Source organism: Kogia breviceps, chromosome 3 (assembly GCF_026419965.1).
Source record: "Kogia breviceps isolate mKogBre1 chromosome 3, mKogBre1 haplotype 1, whole genome shotgun sequence".
NCBI lineage: Eukaryota > Metazoa > Chordata > Mammalia > Artiodactyla > Physeteridae > Kogia > Kogia breviceps.
The window spans coordinates 150,876,170-150,900,601 of NC_081312.1; the positions used below are offsets into that span (position 1 = coordinate 150,876,170).

Here is a 24,432-nt window from a genome sequence, read left to right on the forward strand (position 1 = left end):
ATAGCTTCTACTCTCTGAAGGAGAAAGTGGACATAGGGGTTAGGAGGGAAAGGAAGTTGGGGTCCTGGAAATGAGGCTGCTCTAGTGGCCTCCCTGGAGCCATTCTGGTCTGGCAAAAAGTCTCAAGGGCCCTGGGTCACCTGGGTAAGGTCGTCAACCTCTGCTCACATTTCCTCACCTGTAATGTGAGTATGTCATTTGGTTTATGAATCACAGGTTTCTTGTAAGGGTCGAATGCCATAAGGACAGGGAAACACACAATCAAAAAAAAATTTTTTTTCCCTGTAGATGGTTTAGAACTGGAAGAGATTTAGAAATCCAGCCGGTCCCACCCCCTTATTACCATAGGAGAAAATGGATCCAGAGAAGTTAAATTACTTCCCAAGATGACAGTGAGTTGGGAAGGTCAGGATTTGAACCCAGTCTCCTGACTTCCAGGCTGTGACTGTTTCCTCCGGTGGTTATTATTACAGAAGCTCAGGGAAATCTGCGGTATGTCTCCTTGCAACCCGGGGCTCAAACTTTTGGTGACAGGTGATCTAAAGATATGGACATTGGCAGCAGGTGAATCAAAGATGGGAAATGGAGGCTGGCACCTTAAGGAGAGCTGAAAGAGACTCTCTTTCTGGTGCATAGGTCCTATGCCTTGGGGCTCTTGCTTTAATGTCGTATCTGACAGGATTGCCCTAAATTAATCCCCAGGAGCCAAGCATTCAACAGCTTTCCTAAATACCATCTCTTCTGAAGCCAACAGATCTGTTGAGACTGTGTGAGCAAGAAATCCTTTGGCTGCCCTAAAGCAGGGAACTGGGACTTCCCACATCAGTGAGGTGCGTTTCCTTTGAAAAGGTTAAGAGGAAGGTGGACAAAGAGATCCAAGAAGGAACACTTGAATGAATCATTTGAAAATGATTTGAGACAGTCAGCTAGAACAGAAAACTCGTTTATTCATTTAGTAAACATTTACTGGGTGCCTGCTATTTCCAAACATTTACTGGGGCTGGAGATTAAAAACCTGAGTTAGGCAGGTCTGGTTCCTGCACTCAAGGAGCTTATGGAAGAGATGGGAAGAGAGGGATGTGATGTGTAAATGAGTATTTCACTACAGCATCATGAGTGACTTGATGGAAATCTGAGCAGAGTACCAAGGGAGCTTAGAGGAGCAACTCTGGAAATCAGTTGAAAACAGCACGATTCTAGCCTGTGAAGCCTGGGAGCACTTCTGGTGCTCTGCCAGGTTGGCCTTTTGTTGGAGACAAAGGAATAAGTGAGTGAAAGTGTCTAAAGAAATGTGGACAAGGGTGGGTATTCTCTGGAAAGAAGAGTTTAAGGAATCTTGATGAACTGGAAGCTCTGTGAAGGCAGAACTATGTCAGTTTCCTTCACCTTCAGTGATGCTTAGAAGGCAGCAAGTGCACAAGAACTATTTGTTGAGTGAGTGAAAGAAGGAAGGGAAGAAGGGGAGAGGGAGAGAGGGAAGAAAGAACAGCAGCTTATATTATCAAGAGGAGGATGGCTATAACTTGAGACAAAGCCCTGGTTGAAATTCTAACTATATGTAGAGCATCTACATGGGGTTCTGGATTCAGATCCAGTTTCTGGTCCTAGTCCTAACTTACCACTTATGTGACCTTAGCAAGTCCCTGAACCTCTCTATGCCCCATTTCTCATCTGTAAAGTGGGAATATCATAATTCCTGTTTCATCCTGTTGTGAGAATTAAATAAATGACTGGTTGTAAAAAACTCAGCACAGTGGCTTGCTTATAGTAAGTGCGCAATAAATGTTAGCCTTATAAATGTCAACTTTGCTTTAGATGGAATAGTTTGCCAAATAATTCATGTCAAGGTTATATAACTACTCCTAAATGAGGTGTAATTTCTTTTTACCTGATAAAGGCTAATTCTGAAAGTTCCCTTTGTCTTCAGACTAACACACCTCAAAGAAATTATTCTTTGCTTTTTTTTTTCGCGGGGAGGAGGGCAACAATCTTTTTGAAATCAGTTGAAAGCTCAAATCCCTCTCATCAGAAGTGGCATATCATTCTTGGGGTTCACAGCTCACTGAAGCCGACCCTGGTGGTTAGGGCTCCCTGCTCTGTTCCACTGCTCACAGGCTGTAAGGAAAGAGCTAAGCCTCTTAAAGAGTTTGAGAGGAGCAAGGCGGGTCTGCTCCCTTTCAGGGGACTTGTGGGGTCCCTGTGGACTGGGTGGGTTAGGCCCCAGGTCCAGGCCCCTTAGAGCCCCCTGCTTTGCTAGAGCCAAGCTGGGTCCAGTCAGAGCCTCGTGGCATCCTCCATCCTGAGACTCAGCACATAAATGGTGCTGTCAGGTGTCCCAGAAATCTCGGGCCTAGGTAGCTGGTATGTAAGATCCCTGTCCAAGCATGGATCTTTGGTGCCTCCCTCACATTGGCTTTCTGCGAGCGTTGTCTCCTGGTGCCATTGCTTTAGGGTGGCAAGTGGGCACACCACCAGGGTAATGCATTCCTCCCTCCATCATATCAAAGCAGTCTTTGGAGCCACAGGAAATCAATGGAACCTACCTGTTCAATCCCCCACCTGATGGGCTCACCTGTCTAGGCCCACTCTCCACAGGCAGTGCTGGAACCAAAAGCAAGGTTCTCTGTCTGGGAGAAAGAGTCGTAGCCACCAGGTAACCTAAGGTGACTGGGAAACTGCAGAAGTCACAGAGCCCCTCTTCTTTGGGAGGGGAGAGCCTTGGTCCTCTGGAAAGGAAGCTTAGTTCCCTGGGGTGGAGGAAGGGCCTTGGCTGGGTCTTCTTTCCCTTCATGTAGCAATGGCCAGGGGTCTAGGGCTCAGAGTAGGATTTAAGGAAGAAGAACTTGGGGGCAAACGGAGAGGTGGATTCGTGGTTTCTTGAGATCTTGGGAATGGAGGGGCATCAGGTCTAATAAGCCAAACTAGAAACCAGACTGTGTCCTAGACCCTGATGCTTCTTGCTCCCCATCCTTACCTAGCCTAGAACATCTACCTCCCACCTGTGAGTGGCTGCAGTGGTTTCAGGGGAAAGAGAATCTCTGAGCAGTAATTGTGCCCCTGTGGGATGACAGTTGCCAAGCATCAGCCAGGCCAGTTACCCAGGGTCTCCAGGCCTCTTTGGGGAGCAGGCCTGCAGGCACAGGCAGACAGGCCCTCCTGAACTTGTCTTGGGGGCAGGGGCATGACAGTGGCAACTTTGTGTTCTACCGTGTTGAGGCAGGGACAGGCTGAACCCCACTGGTTGCACCACAACCCTGTGGGGTAGGGGGATCCCCTCCCAGGGAGTGGCCAGCTCAGGCCCCGACAGGCCCCAGCAGGGGTGGCACTGGGGAGAGCGGCAGGCTCTTCACCACAGCAGGCGCACCCGGGGCCTGGGCTGGGCAGGCCAGTTCCTTCTCCCTGTAAGAGTTGCAGCCTCAGCACTAGGTTTGTAGGAGGTGGCTGAACCTGAGCGGAGAGCCCAGAAGGGGGTCCTCTGGGTTGGGCATCTAAGATGGTCATGGCCACTTTAAGTAATGAGGTGAACCGATAATATAATGTGCATTCACCCCAGGCCAGCCCTGCCAGTCACCTTATGTGCACTGTCTCATCAGCTCTCCTAACAACCCAGGCAGTACTGTTAGTGTTCCCATCTCACAGATGAGGAAACTGAGGCTCAGAGAGATTGTGTGGCTTGCTCACAGTCCCCAGAATAATGGATGGTGCTGAGATTCTCCTTATGGAAGAACTGGTGTGTTCCTCCCCTGGATTTTTTTTTTTTTTTTTTAGTTTTTTACCACACCCCACGGCATGTGGGATCTTAGTTCCCCTCGACCAGGGATCGAACCCTCACCTCCTGCATTGGAAGGCAGAGTCTTAACCACTGGACTGCCGGAGAGGTCCCCACCCCTGGATTCTAATCGCTTGGCAGAGCAAGCAACGTAAGGGACCAGTAGAGGGGCAAGCGGTTTGGTGAACAGAGATGAGGCCATTTACACTTATTGCCAGACCCTGGTTAAAAGCCACCTGTGAGATTTGAAGGCAGTGTTCGTGCTGGCCCTGTGAATGCCCTCTGCTTCAGAGGGCACTGCCCCAGGGAAGCTCCTGGCCCCCCCGGGATCTGGAACTCATTGGCTGACTTAAAAGCACACACAGGGTGGGCCAGCTGGTGTCACTTCCTCATCAAAATGTATTGATGCTGCAGCCAAGCCACTGCCAAGCCCGAGAGGAGGAGACAGCAGCAGTGTGCCCAGCCAGTGCAGGTGGGGAGCTGCAGCTGCAGGTTGGCATGAGAGGAGGGCTCAGGGCTATGACGGGATGGTGGCAGGGGGCCAAGGCCCGGGGAGCTGGGCCGTAGCCAGTGCGTGTCTTCAAGGCCTTACTGGGCAGCCTGCCAGCCAGAACCCGAGGATGGGAGGAGCTTGAGTGCTACTCCAGGAGGGGGCGGGTGGGACCTTGGGTTCAAGCTCCGCTGGGCTTGGCAGGAGGCCCCTCCTCCACGGCCAGCAAACAAAGCAGAGCCATGGCCTCCAGAGTAGAACTGTGGGGCTGGAGAGCCAGGTTCCCCTGGGTGGGAATGAGAGTGGGCAGGCCCAGCTGGGGGCAGCCTGACAGGGGGCAGCCTGGCAGGAGCCATGCATACCCAAGGACAAGGCTGGCCTGCACCTGGGCAGAGGCTGTACCTATAGATGATTAATGAGTACTGATGGCTTGAGAGGCAGACTGTGGTCTGGACTGACCATTCCACTGCTAGCACTTGCCCTGAGCCTACACTGCCTGTTTCCTTTGTGCTGAGCAGTTTAGTGAGGCAGTGGACTCGTGTTCATTTGCTTTATATTTTTAGCCATGCTTTCCTTTATTTTCTTTCTCTTGTAGCCTTTCATATTTCTCTTCACTTTCTCCTCCTTGTATAGCTAGTCTCATTCTCTTCTTTCACCTGATTCTACAGGTGAAGTGTTGTTTGTTTGTTTTTTTACCTTTCAGTCTCTTTGTTCCCCCCTACCACTGGCATGATAACAGGTATAAGGTATACATTTACATATAGGGAAATGGACAGATCTTAAGTGTACAGCTTGAGAAATTTTAATATTTGTATACACTTGGGAAACCAACATCCAGATCAAGATATGGAATATTCTTGTCATCCCTAAAGTTTCCTTGTCTGCCTGTGAGGCATGTGACCCTGTTTTGTTTGGCTTCTTTGCATGTACTCCTATGTGCGTTTTACTTCTCATTCTTGTGTTTTTATCCTTCTTATGTGTGTGTTTTGTGTGTATAGGAGAGACAGAACCTCAGAGAGAGAGAGAGAGAGAGAGAGAGAGAGAAGGAAGGAGGGTGAGGATGGATGGGCAAAGGCTGTGTAAGTGTAGACGGAGAAAGGGCCAGGCTTGATGTCTGCATCTTGCTGGCTGGGGGCACAGAAGAAGTGTTGCTTTTCTCGTCTCTCTCTCTTTTTTTTTTTCTGAATTTTTTTTTTTTTTTTTTTTTTGGTGGTACGCGGGCCTCTCACTGTTGTGGCCTCTCCCATTGCAGAGCGCAGGCTCCGGACGCACAGGCTCAGCGGCCATGGCTCACGGGCCCAGCTGCTCCGCGACACATGGGATCTTCCCGGACCGGGGCACGAACCCGTGTCCCCTGCATCGGCAGGCGGATTCTCAACCACTGCACCACCAGGGAAGCCCTGAATTTTATTTTATTTATTTTTTATATAGCAGGTTCTTATTAGTTATCTGTTTTATACATATTAGTGTATACATGTCAATCCCAATCTCCCAATTCATCCCACCACCACCACCTCTGCCACTTCCCCCCCTTGGTGTCCATGTTTGTTCTCTACATCTGTGTCTCTATTTCTGCCCTGCAAACTGGTTCATCTGTACCATTTTTCTAGGTTCCATTTATGTGCATTAATATATGACATTTGTTTTTCTCTTTCTGACTTACTTCACTCTGTATGACAGTCTCTAGATACATCCACGTCTCTACAAATGACCCAATTTCGTTCCTTTTTATGGCTGAGTAATATTCCATTGTATATATGTACCACATCTTCTTTATCCATTTGTCTGTAGATGGGTATTTAGGTTGCTTCCATGATCTGGCTATTTTAAATAGTACTGCAATGAACATTGGGGTACATGTGTCTTTTTGAATTATGTTTTTCTCTGGGTATATGCCCAGTAGTGGGATTGCTGGGTCATAAGGTAATTCTATTTTTAGTTTTTTAAGGAACCTCCATACTGTTCTCCATAGTGGCTGCATCAATTTACATTCCCACCAACAGTGCAAGAGGGTTCCCTTTTCTCAACACCCTCTCCAGCATTTGTTGTTTGTAGATTTTCAGATGGTGCCCATTCTAACTGGTGTGAGGTTAGTTTTGTAGTTTTGATTTGCATTTCTCTAATAATTAGCAATGTTGAGCAGCTTTTCATGTGCTTCTTGGCCACCTGTATGTCCTCTTTGGAGAAATGTCTATTTAGGTCTTCTGCCCATTTTTTGATTGGGTTGTTTGTTTTTTTGATATTGAGCTGCATGAGCTGTTTATATATTTTGGAGATTAATCCTTTGTTCGTTGATTCATTTGCAAATATTTTCTCCCATTCTGAGGGTTGTCTTTTCATCTTATTTGTAGTTTCCTTTGCTTTGCAAAGATTTTAAGTTTCATTAGGTCCCATTTGTTTATTTTTGTTTTAATTTCCATTACTCTAGGAGGTGAATCAAAACAGATCTTGCTGTGATTTATGTCAGAGTGCTCTTCCTATGTTTTCCTCTAAGAGTTTTATAGTGTCTGGTCTTACATTTAAGTCTCTAGTCCATTTTGAGTTTATTTTTGTGTATCGTGTTAGGGAGTGTTCTAATTTCATTCTTTTACATGTAGCTATCAGTTTTCCCAGCACCACTTACTGAAGAGACTGTCTTTTCTCCATTGTATATCCTTGCCTCCTTTGTCATAGATTAGTTGACCATAGGTGCATGGGTTTATCGCTGGGCTTTCTATCCTGTTCCATTGATCTATATTTCTGTTTTTGTGCCAGTACCATATTGTCTTAATTACTGTAGTTTTGTAGTATAGTCTGAAGTCAGAGAGTCTGATTCCTCCAGTTCCGTTTTTTTCCCCTCAAGACTGCCTTGGCTATTCGGGGTCTTTTGTGTCTCCATACAAATTTTAAGATTTTTCGTTCTGGCTCTGTAAAAAATGCCAGTGGTAATTTGATATGGATTTCATTGAATCTGTAGATTGCTTTGGGTACTATAGTCATTTTCACAATATTGATTCTTCCAATCCAAGAACATGGTATATCTCTCCATCTGTTTGTGTCATCTTTGATTTCTTTCATCAATGTCTTAATAGTTTTCTGAGTACAAGTCTTTTACCTCCTTAGGTAGGTTTATTCCTAGGTGTTTTATTCTTTTGGTTGCAATGGTGAATGGGATTGTTTCCTTAATTTATCTTTTTGATCTTTCGTTGTTAGTGTATAGGAATGCAAGAGATTTCTGTGCATCATTAATTTTGTATCCTGCAGCTTTACCAAATTCATTGATTAGCTCTAGTAGTTTTCTGGTGGCATCTTTAGGATTCTCTATTTATAGTATCATGTCATCTGCAAACAGTGACAGTTTTACTTCTTCTTTTCCAATTTGTATTCCTTTTATTTCTTTTTCTTCTCTGATTGCCATGGCTAGGACTTCCAAAACTATGTTGAATAATAGTGGTGAGAGTGGACATCCTTGTCTTGTTTCTGATCTTAGAGGTTTCAGTTTTTCACCATTGAGAATGATGTTGGTGGTGGGTTTGTCATATATGGCCTTTATTATGTTGAGGTAGGTTCCCTCTATGCCTAATTTTTGGAGAGTTTTTATCATAAATTGGTGTTGAATTTTGTCAAAAGCTTTTTCTGCATCTTTTTATACTCTTTCCAAGCCACCTCCTGAGTTCCTTATAAACACCGGCGTTCTGGATGAGAAAGACTTGCCTACAACCCAGAGTGGCACAGGGGAGCAGGAGACACAGCGTTGACTTGGGAACCACTCTTTAGCCCATGGGAAGTCAGCTCAAATGAGGTTTTTCTCTGTCATCTTCCTGTTTTTTCCTCAGTGGAGCCCACAAGGCCTGAGGCCACCGTGCTGGGGTCATGGAATAGAGGGCTCATCTCCAGGCCAACAGTTGGGTCCCTCATTTTGTCTGCCCTGTGGATCCTGCTTGAGTGCCATGCTAGGCAGTGGGGTTTCCAAAGACAAGACCCATTACTGTTCTCAAGGGGCCTGCCACCAAGTTGGCATAAGACATACTTAAAGCATCTGAGCTGCCATGAGCAAGATATAATTAACCACCAAGCAAGTCTACATGAGCCCCTTCCTCATCTTGGAGAGGAGCATAGCAGTCAGACAAGCCATGCCAAGACACTAGGGCAAACCAGCCTTGCTGTGGCTTGAGAAGCTACCTGACATGGAGATTCAGGCACTCAACAAATTTTAATTGACCACATGCACTATCAGGCCCTGTTCTAGGTAAGAGCAGTAAGCAGAAGATAGAAGGAAATGCTGTGGCTAGTACCTTGATTTCAATAAGATTTCTTGCAATTTTTTTCATATTATTGTTATTATTATTTTTTTGGCCGTGCTATGTGGCTTGTGGGATCTTAGTTCCACGGCCGGGGATTGAACCCGGGCCCTCAGCAGTGAGAGCATGGAGTCCTAACCACTGGACCACTAGGGAATTCCCTCATATTATTATTATTATGGATAATATGAAGAAATGTGGGCTGAATGGTACAGTAAGGAGGATACATAGCTAATTGTTCAACCTACAAAGGATATTGATCAGTTTTAGCCCGGATGGAGGTTTCCAGTGGGCTCTGTTTCGGGCCCCGTCTCACTCAGTTCCCCCCCACTGCAAATTTACAAAACACTGATATAAAAACACTCATGGGCTTCCCTGGTGGCACAGTGGTTGAGAGTCTGCCTGCCGATGCAGGGGACACGGGTTCGTGCCCCAGTCCGGGAAGATCACACATGCTGTGGAGCGGCTAGGCCCGTGACCCATGGCCGCTGAGTCTGCTCGTCTGGAGCCTGTGCTCCGCAACGGGAGAGGCCACAACAGTGAGAGGCCCTCGTACCGCAAAAAAGAAACCCAAAAAACAAATAAAAAACACCCATAACTTTCTGTATTAACCAACTGTTAAAACGTTGCCACAGTAGCACTCACACTTTCTTTTTTTTTTTAAATTTTTGTTTATTTATTTATTATTTTGGCTGCATTGGTCTTCGTTGCTGCACGCAGGCTTTCTCTAGTTGCAGCGAGCAGGGGCTACTTTTCGTTGTGGTGCATGGGCTTCTCATTGCAGTGGCTTCTCTTGTTGTGGAGCACGGCCTCTAGGCAGATGGGCTTCAGTAGTTGCAGCACGCTGGCTCAGTAGTTGTGGCTCACAGGCTTAGTTGCTCCGTGGCATGTGGGATCTTCCCGGACCAGGGCTTGAACCGTGTCCCCTGCACTGGCAGGTGGATTCTTAACCACTGCACCACCAGGCAAGTCCCCACACTCTTTCTTTCTAATACATACACACAAAAGAACATGCTTGTTTTGGCTGAATCATTTGAAAGTAACTTGTTGACATCATGCTACTTCACGTCTACTAACCTCAGCAGGTATCTCCAAAGAACAATGACATTCTCCTAAGAACACAATACCATTAGTATAACCTAAGAAAATGAACAATAATGCCATTATATCATCTAATACAGAGTGCGTGTTAAAATTTTCCCAATTGCTCTATGGCTTTTTTTTTTCTTCAGAATTCAAACAAGGTTGACATATTGCATTTGATTATCATGCCTTTTTAGTTTCCTAACCTAAAACAGTTCCCCTGTCCTTTTTGTCTTTTCATCAGTGTGACCTTTTTGAAAAGTCCAGGTTATTTGTCTTGTAGAATGCTGGATGTGTCTGATTGTGTCCTCATTATTAGATCTGGGATAGACACTTCTGCTACAATGGTTGATGAGTTGTATATTTCTTATTGCTTCGTATCAGGAGGTAAATGATATCAGGTAGTCCCACTACCAGTGATATTACTTTTGGCCACTTGATTAAGATGGTGTCCACTGGGGGAAAAAAAAAGGAAAAGATGGTGGCCACCAGAGTTCTCCCTTAGAGAAACATTTTCCCACTGGTAATTAGTAAAAGTCATCTGTGGGACAGATTTTGAGACCTTGTTAATATAGTTTCCTAAAAATCTGCCACCCAAAGGTTTAGCATCCACTGATTATCCTTGTTTGAATCTCGATTTTCGAAGTCTACCATTTCTTCTACATTTATCCGGCAGCATTTTTCTACAGAGAAAAACATCCTTTCTAGCCCTTCTCTTTCTCTGTCTGTGCTTTGCCGAGTTTTACTGTGGACTAATGGATTGTTTTATTTTGATGCATTAGAATCCATTATTTCATTATGCTTTCTGTTGCTCAAATTGTCCCAAGTTTGGTCATCCAGCTGGCCCTATATCCTTTTGACATGACCCCATTAGTCTTTTTTTTTTTTTTTTTTTTTTTTGTGGTATGCAGGCCTCTCACTGTTGTGGCCTCTCCCGTTGCGGAGCACAAGCTCTGGACGCACAGGCTCAGCGGCCATGGCTCACGGGCCCAGCCACTCCTTGGCATGTGGGATCTTCCCGGACCGGGGCACAAACCCGTGTCCCCTGCATCGGCAGGCGGACTCTCAACCACTGCGCCACCAGGGAAGCCCCATTCTATTTCTTTTTTTTTTTTTAATTTATTTTTGCTGTGTTGGGTCTTCGTTTCTGTGCGAGGGCTTTCTCTAGTTGCAGCAAGCGGGGGCCACTCTTCATCGGGGTGCGCGGGCCTCACTATCGCGGCCTCTCTTGTTGTGGAGCACAGGCTCCAGACACGCAGGCTCAGTAGTTGTGGCTCACGCGCCTAGTTGCTCCGCGGCATGTGGGATCCTCCCAGACAAGGGCTGGAACCTGTGTCCCCTGCATTAGCAGGCAGATTCTCAACCACTGTGCCACCATGGAAGCCCCCTATTTCTTTTTTAATGCTGATAGTGATCCACTAAATTGACTTCAGGATCCACTAAGGGATCCAGTCTTCAGTTTGAAACCCCTGGTCTCAGCACAACTGAACTCCACCCCTGGGTATTCACACTGCAGGAGGATTGAGGGTGGGTGCCTCTGGAATTCCAGCCTTAGGGAGTACTTTCCCCTGCCAGGCTACGTGCAGGTTGTGGAGAAGGCCCACCTCCTTGGCAGTACATTAAGTCCTATTATCCCACTTAAGCTAATCTTGCCCGGATCCCCTCATCGGAGGTTTGGCTTGGTGCGGACAGAATTCCAAGCGTGGATGACCCCGCAGGGTACTTAGATTAAGTGTTAAGCCTGTAGTGAACACTCAAGACCGAAGGTGGAATGACCGCTCAGCAATTAGGTGCAGAAGCAACTAGCCCCGGAGTCAGTACCAGCTCGGCGGAGTTCATTGGTTACAGACAAGTGGGTGCCAGGAGCATGGCGGGGGGACTGGGGGCGGCAGGGATAAAGGGAGCAGACACGGGAGCGCAGTGTAGAGACCCAAACGTTTTCCCAAATGAACACACTGAGGGTCCTAGAGGAGCCGGAAGGGGCCGGGGCGGCTGTGGGAGGGTCTGAGAGGTGGGGGCGGGGAACTAGGGGGTCTACTTTCCTCCGCGTTCCCGCGGTCTCGGCTGGTACTGACCCCCAGGCTTGGCCCCCTCCGGACGCGCACCAAGCTAGGTTCACCCAGCTGGCGCCCCTTGAGCCTCTAGCGCCCAGGAAGGAGGAAGGGGGAAGGGGCGGGTCGGGCACGAGTGGAGCAGGGAGAGGCTGGACTAACCGCCCAACTTCCTCCTTCAGCCCCTCCCTCCCGCACTCGCGGGCGAGCTTCGACCGAACGGAGCTGGTGGAGGACCGCGGTACCGCTGGGGGCGGAGGGGCTAGGGTTCGCAGCAGCCCACGTGACCCCATTTCCCACCCGGTTCCAGCCCCCAGGTCCGGAGGCGGGGGCCCGGCGACCGACTCCCGGGCCGATCTTCGCGGTGGAGTAGACGCCCGCGAGTCCTATAGTGCCACCTGAGCCGGAGCCCGGAGGACGCCGTCGCTTCTTCCCTGTCCGAGTCCCGCGCGCCGCGATGGGCCGGGGGACCCGGCCGCCGCCGCCTCTGCTGCTGCTGATGCTCCTGCTACTGCTACCGCCGTCTCCGATTCGGGCGCTCGCCCCTCGGATCAGCCTGCCTCTGGGTGAGTGCTGGGGCGACCCCGCGGGGGACGCGGGCTGGGGTCTGGGAGAGGGGAGGCGGCCGGAGAGGTGCCTTGCGCGGAGGTTGTGGTGACAAAGGAGGGAGGGAGGGAGGGGGGTCTGTCGGAGGCTTGGGGTCCATTAGGATCTCTCCTCCTTTCAGAACGCTCCCGGGAAGGAGGGAGAGGAGAGGGGAGCTGTGAGGCCGCGGGCCCCTTTCTTCCATTCTTTTTAATGGGCAGGGAGGCGGTCTCTCGCCCGCTCTGTCGCCTCTGCTCGTCCCTTGGTAGGGCGCCCTTTCGGCGGTGGCGCCCCCGCCTCGTTCCCCACCCCCGGTGCTGGCTGCCCGATGGTCCGCCCGCCCATCTGCTTGTCTTTGATGCTGACCAGAGCCAGCCGCGGTGCCCCCACCCCGCCCCTGAGGGCGGAGGGGGGTGGAGGGGGCCTTGGTTGCAGTCCCATAAACACTGGGGTCTGGTATTACAGCAAGTCGCAGCAGGACTCGGGAACCGCGACGGGGCGGGTGCCCCATTCTCCCTCCGCCTCTTCACCCCGGTGGGCCAGCGCAGCCCGCCCCCCGCCCAGGCTTGGTGGGATGCCCTCAGGGCCTGGGAGCGACCACACTAGGGATGGGGGAAGCTCTGGGCTCCGAGACTTCCAGGCCCTGGGAAGGACTGCTCCTCAGAGTCACCCTGGAGTACCATTCTCACTGGCCACGTCCCTCTCCTGGTGCTCACGTCTGCTTCTCTGGCCCCCTCCCTTCCAGCCCTCCACTCTCCCCTCTCCTTACCACCACCACCCCTTTCATCTGGTTGCTTTTCCAAGTCTTTGAAATCAGAGGGACCTGGATTCCAGTCGCATTTCTGCTACTGGGCAAGTGAGTCCCTTTTCCCTGTGCCCCAGTTTCCTCATCTGTAAAATGGGCACTGTCATAGGTATTTTGCAAGGCTATCTTGGAGATTTCATGAAACCAGGTGTATTACTAGGTAACATATATAGACGCCCAATAATGTTTCTCCAAGCCCTTTAACTTGTCGGTTGTCACACTGAATGAATTAGAATAAAGGATGTATAAATTAGTGTTTACAGACTAAAACTGTACCAGCCTTCCTTCTCTTTATAGCATCCCACTTCTAAAAGCATTTCATTTATAAAAGGAAGGAGTAGCAGAATCAGTACTTAAATTAAGTCAGGGCCACTAGGGAAACCCTACCTGAGACACTGCAGGATAATACTGAGAAGATGGCCTGGGTTCAAATCCTGCCTCAGCCACTGGGTAACCGTGTGATCTTGAGCAAGCTACTTAGCCTCTCTGGGCCTTGATTTCCTCATATGTAAAATAGGGATAATGATAGCACCCACCTCAAAGTTGTGAAGGTTAAATCATTTTCTGTTTGAAAAGTGCTTAGGGCAGGGCTTGATATGTAGAACCCGCTTAATAAGTGTTAGCTATCATCATTGCTACGTGTTAAGCACAGGCTTCATTCTGGCATATCCTGCCCAGAGCTGGGGTGTGTTAGTTTGACCACAGCCCCTTGGGTGCTCCAGCTGGGAAAGTGAAGATAACATGTGTATCCAGACCCAGGCCTGCTGCCTCGCTATTCTTTCTGTTGTGGCCACCACTCCCTTTGCCCTTAGACCCTCTCAGCTCTGCAAGAAGGCGAGATGAGGGGGGAACAAAGGCTCTGATGGACTCCACTTCTGGCCCTGGGAAAGCTGGACTGGCTCACAGGGCCATGTCAACTGTAGCAGGTATTGTGTCCAACTCTGAAGCTGGCTGGGGACCACTCACATTGTGACTAAAAGACAGAAGGGGGAGCTATGAGGAGGAACTGAGAGGACCTGCTTCCTGAGAGCAGCTAGAACACTTGGTCATTACTACCCACTGCCCTGAAACCTGGCCCACTTCCACGTATTCAGCACCATGGCCTGGCCATAGTACAGGCTACGGTCACACACCAGCACACCTTTCACAGGTCAGGCGGTGCTATGGTCTGGATGTCTGTGTACCCCCAAAATTCATATGTTAAAATCCTAACCCCCCAAAAGGACTAAGACACTCAGGCTCACCTGTGAGGACCCACAGATGCACACATTTTGTGCATGGCAAAGAGGTGCCCAGTTGAGGGGTGGAGGGCCTGAAATGCAGTTTATACTCTGCTTTCCAAGCTGTGGAGCCTAGAGAAAAAGACCTTCCGCTCTGTTCTTGAGGCTGGGACTATCCAGAGGGGACCTCTTTTTCTAGTTCCACCAAAGCCCTGGCATCGTTTAGCAGCACCCCAGCCCCTGAACTCGTGAGCATGTATCCACACTTTGCTGAGCTGCACTGCGCTGCACCCAGAGTGCTCGCCTCCCCGGCCTCCCTCCAGGACCCTGCCCCCCTCCCATCTACATGCAGGTCCTCCCAGCTGGCTGGGAGCCCCAGAGGGGATCCCCGGTGACTGAGCAGGCACACCCTCCGAGCATGGCCTGAGGCGGTTTCCTGCCTCATCCCTGGGGGCTCATTAGATGTTCCTAGCAGTGTGCCCATACCAGGCAAGCCCATGGTGACCATGGGATGCTGGGATTGAAGCCCCAGGCCTCTCCCTCACAGAACAGGGAGAGAGGCATGGAACGGAGAGCACACCCCGCTTCCTGCCACCTGCCCTCCTGTACTGAATTCCCACCCAGGCTCTCCAAGGGCCCGGATGCCTAGGGAGAATGGCCTGTGTCTGTGGTTTTAAACAAAATCCTTGGAAGTAGAGCATCTAGTTTGCATCTGAGGTCCTTTGTACGGAACCCTCATTACTGTTGATCAGCAGCAGATTCCTGGGGCCATAAGGAGGGGGTGCCCCACTTGAGGTCTCACCCAGTGGACAGGAGTGGGAGGAGGACTGGGGTCTCCAGGGTCAGCTAGGCAAGCAGTGGCCTTAAGAGGAGGTATCTTGTCTCTGTGAAAGGGATGCTTCAAAGAAGCGTGTGGAATTTTGGTTCTGTTGCATCGGAGACTGTGCAGTCAGGACAGAGGCTTTGCAGTGGTCAGGAGCAGGAGAGATGCGGAGTGGAAACAATGGGCCCGGATGTGCCGTGCCTTCCAGCCTGGCCATGTGGGCAGAAACAAAACAACCTGCTCCTATGCTCATGAAAGTCATATCGGGTCCCCTTATTTGGGCAATTAAAAGGAGTTATTAATTTCCCTCTGCCCCAGAAGTGCCTGGCTGGAAGACTCTGGACACAGTGTTTCCAAACTAGACTGGATATAAATCCCTAGGCCTGCAAACCGCAGTCAACAAAACCCCATTGAGCACAGAGAACAGCGCATTGGCCTGAATCAGCTGCTTGTCCTCTGACCTGGAGCGGGCACCCAGGGTCATGGCTGCCCTGAGAAGCCCCATGCAAGCCACTTTCAAAGTCTTTTCCTGGATGGTTACTGGCCTCCCTCCCTCCTTGATGTGGCCTCAGCTTGACATGAGCATTTGTCTTCAGCTCTGTCCTGTGGGCTGGCATCTTCATGGCCCTTCAGCGCAGAGCTGGAACCGTGGTGCTAACAGATGGCTCACTGCACAATCTGGGGCAAGTGCCCACCTCCTCCAAGCCCATTTTCACATTGGCAAGATAGGAGTAATAGCAGGATCCATCTTTCAGGGTCCTGAGAGGATTATGTGAAATAATGTGTGTAAAGTGTTTGGCTCGGTGCCTGGCACGTGCCATGTCCCCGTAAAGGATAGTGGCTACTCTTCTTTGTAGTGGAAATTCCCTGCCCTCCTTGCTGGGTGAGCTTATTTGCATCAATTGGGTAGATACTGGTGAGCGCTGGCTGTATACAGGCCCTCTGCTAGGTGCTAAGACCTTCCAGCCAGGGAATGAAGTGGTGCAGACCCTACCCCCTAACCCGGGGTAGGAGACCAAGCAAGTCCCCCGAGGGCTGATTGGAGGCCATCGTCAGGGGTCCTGCTTAATTTAGTCCACTTTTCAGGTGCTCCTGGTTCAGCTCTTTCAAAGTCCTCCTCTGCCCCGAGAACCTCCTCTGCCTGGGGCTGGACCGCACCTCTCCCTCCTCCCTGTCCCTGGTTGCCTTCACTCTGCCCTCTGCACAACCCACATTTAGCTGGGTGTTGAAATGCCTGTGTGCCAGCCCAGCAAAGCTCTGAGCTTGCACAACTTTTGGGGCACAGCTGGATACACCTGCACGTTCCTCTCCTAGACAGGGGAGACAGAGAGGATGGCACGGGGCCGGGAGAAAAAGCTGGACTCAGGTCATGTCCGTCATGCCTTCCTTTGTCCCCTTTCTTAGGGCCTGTGGCCCCACTCCCCCATCCCTGGGTGCTCAGGATCGGAGGCCTCTGATGTGTTCCTCTGTGTGGGTCGAGGGGGAAGAGGAGTGAGAAAATGTGAGACTCTCATGGTCTGGGCTGGCCTGACCTCAGGAGCTCCTGCTGCTGCTTTTTCCTAGCCAGCACCCCAGCCCCTCCCCCAACCTCTCCTCTTCCTCGCATTCTGACCTCCCTGTCCTGGCAATGCTCCCCTGAGTCCAGGATGGAAAGCAGAGCCCTGTGCGGTCCCCCTGGTCACTCTTTAGACATCCACCACTCCTGTGTGACCGTCCCCACTGCGGGGCAGGAACCAGCCCTTAGGTGGCACAGCTGGCGTCCTTATGTTTGTGTTCCACCATCCAGCACCTAGAAGAAGGTAGAAGGTAAGGTAACAGGTATAGGGCTACTGTGGGCACCAGGCTTTTAGTATATTATTTCCACTTACATGGTAGATGGAATTATCCCCATTTTACAGTTAAGATAACTGAGGTTCTGAGAAGACAAGTATCTTGTCCACGTCACACAGTTCTGCCTTGCAAGCCTGCGACCTGACCTGTTCCCCGTGGGACTTCTTTGGTCTGCACTCATGGGTCCATCTGAGAAGCCCATCCTGACAGCTTAGTGGCATTCAGAGAGGAGGGGGGGGTCTGTAGTGAGGGGGTTTCAGTGAGGATGATAGACAGTAAACAGAAACCTCTCATTTTATCTTCAATTCTTTTTTAAAAATTTTATTTATTTATTTATCTTTGGCTGCATTGGGTCTTCGTTGCTGTGCACAGGTTTTCTCTAGTTGCAGCTAGCGGGCGCTACTCTTTCGTTGTGGTGCGCGGGTTTCTCATTGCGGTGGTTTCTCTTGTTGCAGAGCATGGGCTCTAGGGACGCGGGTGTCAGTAGTTGTGGCATGCGGCTTAGCAGTTGTGGCTCACGGGCTTAGTTGCTCTGCGGCATGTGGGATCTTCCTGGACCAGGGCTTGAACCCATATCCCCTGCATCGGCAGGTGGATTCCCAACCACTGTGCCACCAGGGAAGAGGGGCCAAGTGAACTGACTTGCCGCCTCTCTCTTGGCCTCCCTTGCCCATCCTCTGAGAGAGGTGTTAACTGGAAGAGGGAAGAAAACAGCCCGGAAGGGAGCGCCCAATGTGTGCTGGGTGCTGGCCTGGGGTATGGAGGTGGTATTGTTTCATCTCGTACAGATGAGAGACCCGAGGCTCTGAGAAGAGAACTCATATTGTCAGGGCCGTGCAGCTAGAAGTTTTGGGGCGAAGCCTTGGACCACAAGCTCCCTGCCTCAAGAATCACATTCTTTCCATGAGAACATCTGGCTCCTGCTTCACCTATGAAATGTACAAAAGCAGCGAAATGACCCAGCTCAGCCCTTGAACAATTGATAGGTTATGTATTTCCATCTGGTAAAGAAATCTGTTGAGGTCACTCCTTGGATGGGACATGGGATCCAGCTAAGGCCCTGATGGCACAGCCATGGTCGGAAATAGGGCAGACCCAGCAGACTTGGCCAGGAGCGCGGTGCGCCGGAGACTGGGGCAAACATCTCAGACAGACGTTTGCAAACGGGGGAGCAACAGGCCAGAGCCAGCATGGAGATCTATTTTGTTTGGCATCCAAGTGTTTTAGAAAAATTTTAATGAGTCACCAATATTTAAAACTCAGGAAATTTTCTATAAAAATCCAGGTTTCCAGCTCTTCTGAAGACCTGATGAGGCTTAGCCCTCATTCCATTGAATAACAATGGTCTGGGGGGAAGCAGCAGCTACCCCTTCAGAGGGGCTCCTGCCTGTAGGAGGCTCCACCCCCACCTGCCCTTGTCCCCTTCCCTGTACAAGTGGGCTGCCGAGGTGGCCAGGGGCTGGGGGTTTACTCAGAGCAAGGATGAGGAGTCGGGGGTTGGGGCGGCATGGGTAGGGCCAGTCCTAATTGTTGGTGGCCCCCTAACCCTGGGAGCTTGGCATTTCCATGTGCTGTGTTTATTTGGTCTTCCCAGCAACCCTGCAAGGGCTCCCTCCCAGAAATGGCAGGTATCTTGTCTAACTGGTCAGTGATAATAGTCAGGACTCACACACAGACCTTGTGACTCTCCTTTCCTGTCCCTGTGGCCTCTCCTGTCTCCCTGCAGCACTTTCAGCTGTCACACTTCCATCTAGACCCTGGGATTCCAGGACTGAGCTCTAGGGAGGGGACAGGGCAGGGGCCATGCTTCTCAGACACAGTCTCGTGATCGTGAGGCTTCAGGACCTCTGGACTGCCCCCTTTGAATCTGGTGTCCGTCCCTGGACCAGAGCACCCTGAATTGGGACTTGGGACTCTCTTAGTCATTCATTCAATCAACAAATGTTTATTGAACAACTCCTTGGAACTCCCCTGGCCAGATGATACAAATATGGGCTACAAATAATAAGACAGTTTTGATGCTCAAGGATCAAAGCTTGGTGAGGTAGACAGGCATCTGAGGCCCATCATTGTCAAATAATGTGGCCAGTGCACCGCGAGAGGTGTGAGCAGGAAATGATGGGTGCACAGGGAAGGGGCCTTTGCCCAGCCGGGGATTCAGGAAGGCCTCCTGGAGGAGGTGAAACCGAGCTGAGTCTCAAAGGGTGAGTAGGAGTTAGTCAAAAGGAAGGAAGGGCATTCCAGGCAGAGGGACTGCCTGAGCAAAGACTGGCGAGGAGAAATAGGACCTTGAGTCGAAGTTCACTCCTTTGAAATGGGAGGGGAATGTGGCAAGGGCTGGCGAGTTAGGGGCTGGGACATAGGGACACAGGACCGTGACAGTCCCCAGAGAGCCCTCTGACCTCAGTGTAGCAGCTGGGCTGGGGGCAGGGGCCAGATGGGAGGCTGCTTCAGTGGCTCGGGTGAGAGAGGGCAGTGGCCCGGTTCAGGCCCGAGGTAGCAGGGATGGTGAGGGGAATAGATTTGGACACTATTGAGGAGGGAGTCTTGGCAGGTTTTGATCATGGATTAGATGTCCACGGTGAGGGAGAGGGAGATAGAAAGTGTGACTCACAGGTTTCCAGCCCGCTGAGCTGTGCCACCCAAATACGCAAGATCCCAAGCCGAGGAGTGGTCTGGAAGGGGGGCAGTGGAGGAGGTGCCCGTGGAGGGTCTCCTGCATAGTGGGGTCTGGCGTACTGGAGGATGACCTGCATACTGGAGGATGAAGAGATTTGGGAGTTGCCAGCATCCAGGACATTGACGCGATGGGCATGGATGTGTGGCCCAAGGGCGAAGGGCCGACCCCAGTGAACAAGAACATTCAAGAGCGAGTCCTGGAGAGGCTGAAGGTGATTAATAATACAGACTCTGGAGCTGGTGACCCAGGTTCAAATCCCAGCTCCACCGCTCTTCCTAACTGGGTAGCTGAGGGCAAGTCATTTCACATGTGCCTCGGTTCTCTCGCCCGAAGAAAGCAGATGGTAATTCCTACCTGACAACGACCTGGCCAGAATTACGTGCACCAGCCCATTTAAAGTGCTGAGTAAGTGCTACAGTGCATCAGCTCCTGGAGGGATGGAGGCCCGGGAGGAGTGTGAAGGAGACGTGAGGCGACCCTTGAGACCAGTGTGGCAGAGCCCCAGAGGACAGGGGACCCCCCCGCCAGGGCTTGCCCCTTGGCGTCTGGGCTTTGGCAGCGAGGCGATGCCCGGGCCCTGGCAAGTATGGGCCTGTTTCAGGCCTGACCCCCAGGCAGGGAGTGAGTGGGAGGTAAGGGACGGAGATGGCGCTGGGTGGCTCTTCTCAGGAGTTTGGCTGAGGAGGAGGGAGGCACACACATCTCTAGGATAGATATCGAGGGAAAATAAAATTCTTTGAGAGGCAGAGGTTGATGACACAGGATTCAGTTTCTGAGGAGGTGGAGGATGGGAAGTTGAGGTTGTTTATGCCTGATGGCCCCAGTTTCCTTAGAAAAGGGCCTCTGAGAGGAGGAAGATGGGGGTAGAGGCTTCAGGAGAGAGGGGGTGGCCAGCCCCGGGGCAGAGGGCCAGAGGAGCTGACCTTGGTCCTTGGTGGGCGGGTGGGGGTCAGGCTTCCAAGGTGATGGCGGCTCATGACAGGTCCTAGGTTAAGACTCTGTTGTCCAGACAGACACAAGGGGAGTGTCTGTGCGGGGTGGGGGCCACCTGGTGATTCTGGCAGGAGCACTTGGCCAGCTCACCTGAGGCGGTTGCAGCAGCCAGCTGGGAAGCGGGCTTTCCTGAGCGTGCATGCCCCAGGAACACAGGATGTTTCTAGGCTGGGTTCCCTTGATTTCTTGCCTCTTTCTTGGTTCCCTCAGTCCACGGGGAGCATTTGTGGCCCACAGTCCCCTTCCCCTATCAAGAGTGAGCCTTGCCTGGCTGGGGTCTCTACCCTGGCACTGGCCTGTTGACAGCAGTTTGGCGTGCCGCTTCCAGCCCGTCTGGCTGCCCTGCCCTGACATTGGGCGGTAGGGAAGGAGGACGCGTGAACAGGTCGGTGGCATCCGGGTCAATGGCTGCCTTACCCTAGTTTGCTGCTGAGTCAGCGCTCCTGTCCTGGAGGTGGTGCTTCTCTGCTGGTGCAAGTGGGTCCAAGGGTCCCGTGTGACTCCCTGGGGAAGAGGTGCTCCAACAGAGCCTTGGGAGGCTCTCAGGGATTTGTCCAGGGCCCAGACCCCTCTCTGGGGACCTTGTGATTCAAGCCAAGGGGCAGCCAGCTGCCCACCACGCCCCGCCCCCGTTCCCGCGGGGGGCACCTTCCAAGCCCTGACTCTGCAGGGAAGCTGGTGTCTTCTGGCCTAGTCCTGCTGGGACCTGTGGGCGGCGGGCTGTTAAGGCCAGGTCAGTGGCAGCTGTGGTGCCCCCGGAGCCACAGTGGAGGGGAAGGTGGGGCAGGGCTCTGAGTCACGGCCCTGAGCCCTGCTGCAGCGCCTGGTTGGCAGGGTGGGGACTGCCCGGGGTGGGGATGGTGCTGGGCCCTGTTCCCATCTCACCTCAGAGAGCTCCAAGCTTCCGGCTGAGTCACAGGCCAGGGGAGAAACTCTAGATGAGGCTGGGGGCTGAGTTGTTCCCGCATCACTTCCTGCTGAGAGCCCAGGCCCTGAGGGTGTGGGAGTGGGGCTCTGCAGGTAGCTCTGACCCTCTTGGAGGGCGAGGCTGGAGGAGGGCGGAGGGCAGGAGGGCAGGAGGGCGAGGCCGAGGGTGGAGAGGGCTCAAGGCCTCAAGGTGGGACAGCCCCAGGCCAGCCGCCATCCTGCCTTCTTGGAGCCCTGGAGAAGCCACTGGCTCAGGCCTGCCCAGGCTAGATGGGATGGCTTCATCCCACCTGGGAGAACTGGCCACAGCTTCAGGCAGCCTGGCTTTCTCTACACTGGACTAACCCGCTGGGTAGAGGGTGTGGAGGATGTCTGAGCAGCACAGGTAGTCCAGGAGACCACACAAGACACTCTCTTTGCGCACAGAGAGCAGGGTAGACACTAAGACTGACCCCGAGGTGGGCCAGCACTCACAGAGCTGAGTGCACAAACACTTCCTTTTAGTCACCTCGGCAGATAGCACCCCAGAGCGAACACACAAGCATGGACAAGCCCTGTGGTAGGGTGTACACACACACAAACACACAAACGGGCAAGCTGAGGCAGGAACCCCACTCAGAACACCGCCAAGCAGGGACCACCTCTCACACACCGCATGGGCCCATGTCTGAGCTGTTGCTCTCTGCTTGGCCGTGAACCCCTCATGTGACCAGACGTAGGCCTACGTTAGAATGGCCCAGGATGAGTTTGTTAGCCACGAGGACCAGGGAGGCCCAGCTCTTCAAAGCAACCCTGTTTCTCTGGCAGCTCTCGCTGGGCTGGATTTTCCTGCAGGGCTTTTTGATTTTGTTTTTGATCCACTCAAGTGTTGATCGTGTGCCAGACACTGTGCCAACACTGTGCGAAGTTGTTTTGAGTAAAGCTCCCAGTAAATGTGGGTTATTATGTATGTTATTATTTACATATATAATCTCATTTCTTTTTGTAACAGTCCTATGAGTCGAGGTGGTATTATCCTCATTTTACAAATAAGGAAAGTGAGGCTCCAAGATGTTAAGTGGCTTGTCCTGGTAGCAAACGGACAGTAAGTGACAGAGGCAGGATGTGAACCCAGGTCTCTGACTCGAGTCTATGCTTCTAATCTCTGTCGCACTGAGACTCCCAGTTGGTAAGCCAGCCCCACTGACTGGCCCTGGTGAAGTCCACAGGGCAAGAGGGATCGCGGAGGGCCAGGCCTTCAGGATACCATGGCTTTGAATCTGAGAGACTCAGGGCAGAGGGGTGAAGAGGCAGCATCCCCAGAATGGGAGTGCGTGGTGTGCGAGGGGCCCCTTGCCCATTTCTCCCAGGCATTTTCTGTCCCTTGGCCGTTTCATTGACTGGACTCCCAGTGTGACTGGAGGAGGTGTGGGGCCCTCCTGAGCAGCTGGCTTCTTTGGAGGGCTGGGCTGGACCAGGGCTGGGCAGCTGGTGCCCTGGCTGGCACTCCAACCTGGCTGTGCTCTGTCTGCATGACCCTTCGCAAGTCTCCCCACCCCCCCAGGCCTGAGTGAGTCTGAGCTGCCACCTGGACTGAAGCTTATCTCTGACCTTTGGCATTTCTGTATCTGGACAGATTCCAAGAGCAGCCTCCTGCCCAGACTTACGGGACCTGCCTGGGTAGAAATGCCCCTCCTCTGTAGGCAGATAAGCACGGGCATATGTGAGCCAGCCCTTGCTGTCAGGAGCCTGGAGGGCTGCGAAAGATGAGGAGGGACTGCGGTAGCCATTTGCCCTGGTCTAACTGACTCCTTGTGAGCCTGCTGTGGGTTTTATTTTCATTATCCCCATGATGCATATGAGAAAACTACAGTTCAGTGAGATGACGTCCACACTGCCCTACAAAGGACCTACCTACACGGTGCTTCTCAAAGTGTGCTCCTTGGGCCTCCAACTTCAGAATCCCCTGGGAGCTCATAAAATTTCATGTTCTCAGGCCGCATCCCAAGCCAGCAGCATCAGAGTCTCCAGGGGCAGGTCATGGATCTAGAGTTTAGATCTTCCAGGTGCTTTTGCTGTATCCTGCAGTTTGCAGACCAGGAGTCCAGGGAGGAGACCTCCTGAGCCGGCCTTCTATCACAGCTTCTGTTTTGCTGTGGGGTTTTGTGTAAGTTGCTTAATGACTCTGAGCTTCAATTTCTTCATTTGTAACCTGGAGATAGCAGCAGTTCCTACCTCATAGAATCATCATGGGCACCCAGGGAGTTAATATCTGTAACATGTTTACCCAATGCCTTGCTGTGGTGGCCAATGGGAGGGGTCTCTTTGGGGGGGGCAGTTCTTCCCGGACCAGAATGCAAAATGGTCAGGTTGCTTGTTCCAGAAGGCTGACCAGCTCATCAGCACAAAGTACAAGCAACGTAATTGGGCCCCAATTACGTGTTGGGAAATTTTCTGGTTGGGAAAAGTAGGGGGTTAGTGCTGGAAACTTTCCTTGGGCCTCCCAGTATATAGAGAGCTGATAGGAAGTGGTGAGGAGTTGGGAATTTGAGGCAAAAGACCTGGAGTCTCGTGTGATTCTGGACTTAAGTGTTCAAAGAGAGGCCTTAACTTCTCCAGACCACAGCTGCCCTATGTGGTTTCAGTAACACAGTTCAGGTTCCGGACATTAGGCTGGACTTTGCCCTGTGAACTCCCAGTGCAGCCCCCGTTTAGGCTCTGGTTCTAGAGTGACAAGCCACCTAGCTGCAGATTCCCTGTAGGTTTCTGCACTGGTACCTTGTGATACTACCCTCCCTCATCAGGAAGGGAACAGCCTTGGAAACTCCCTCATTCCTGTTTGCTGGTGGGCTGTCCCAGCATATGTGCTAGGAAGTCCTACTGAAGGGCTTCCTTCATCATTAGCAACCAGGTAAAA

At 51.6% G+C, this 24,432-nt stretch overlaps 1 protein-coding gene across 16 annotated transcripts in view; it reads left to right on the plus strand.

Annotated features, from left to right (window-relative positions):
• The window catches only part of SEMA4B (semaphorin 4B), a 91,398-nt gene that overhangs the window by 54,442 nt on the left and 12,524 nt on the right, over positions 1 to 24,432 (plus strand). For 14 of the 16 annotated variants that reach the window (XM_067029913.1, XM_067029920.1, XM_067029915.1 and 11 more), the window contains one exon: positions 11,984 to 12,239. In XM_067029913.1, the coding sequence (XP_066886014.1) occupies positions 12,131 to 12,239 (109 nt within the window). In that variant the 5' untranslated portion in view covers positions 11,984 to 12,130. Of the gene's footprint in view, positions 1 to 3,905; positions 3,921 to 11,331; positions 11,475 to 11,983; positions 12,240 to 24,432 lie in introns of those variants that run through there. The other 2 variants (XM_067029922.1, XM_067029919.1) reach the window with 2 other exon arrangements.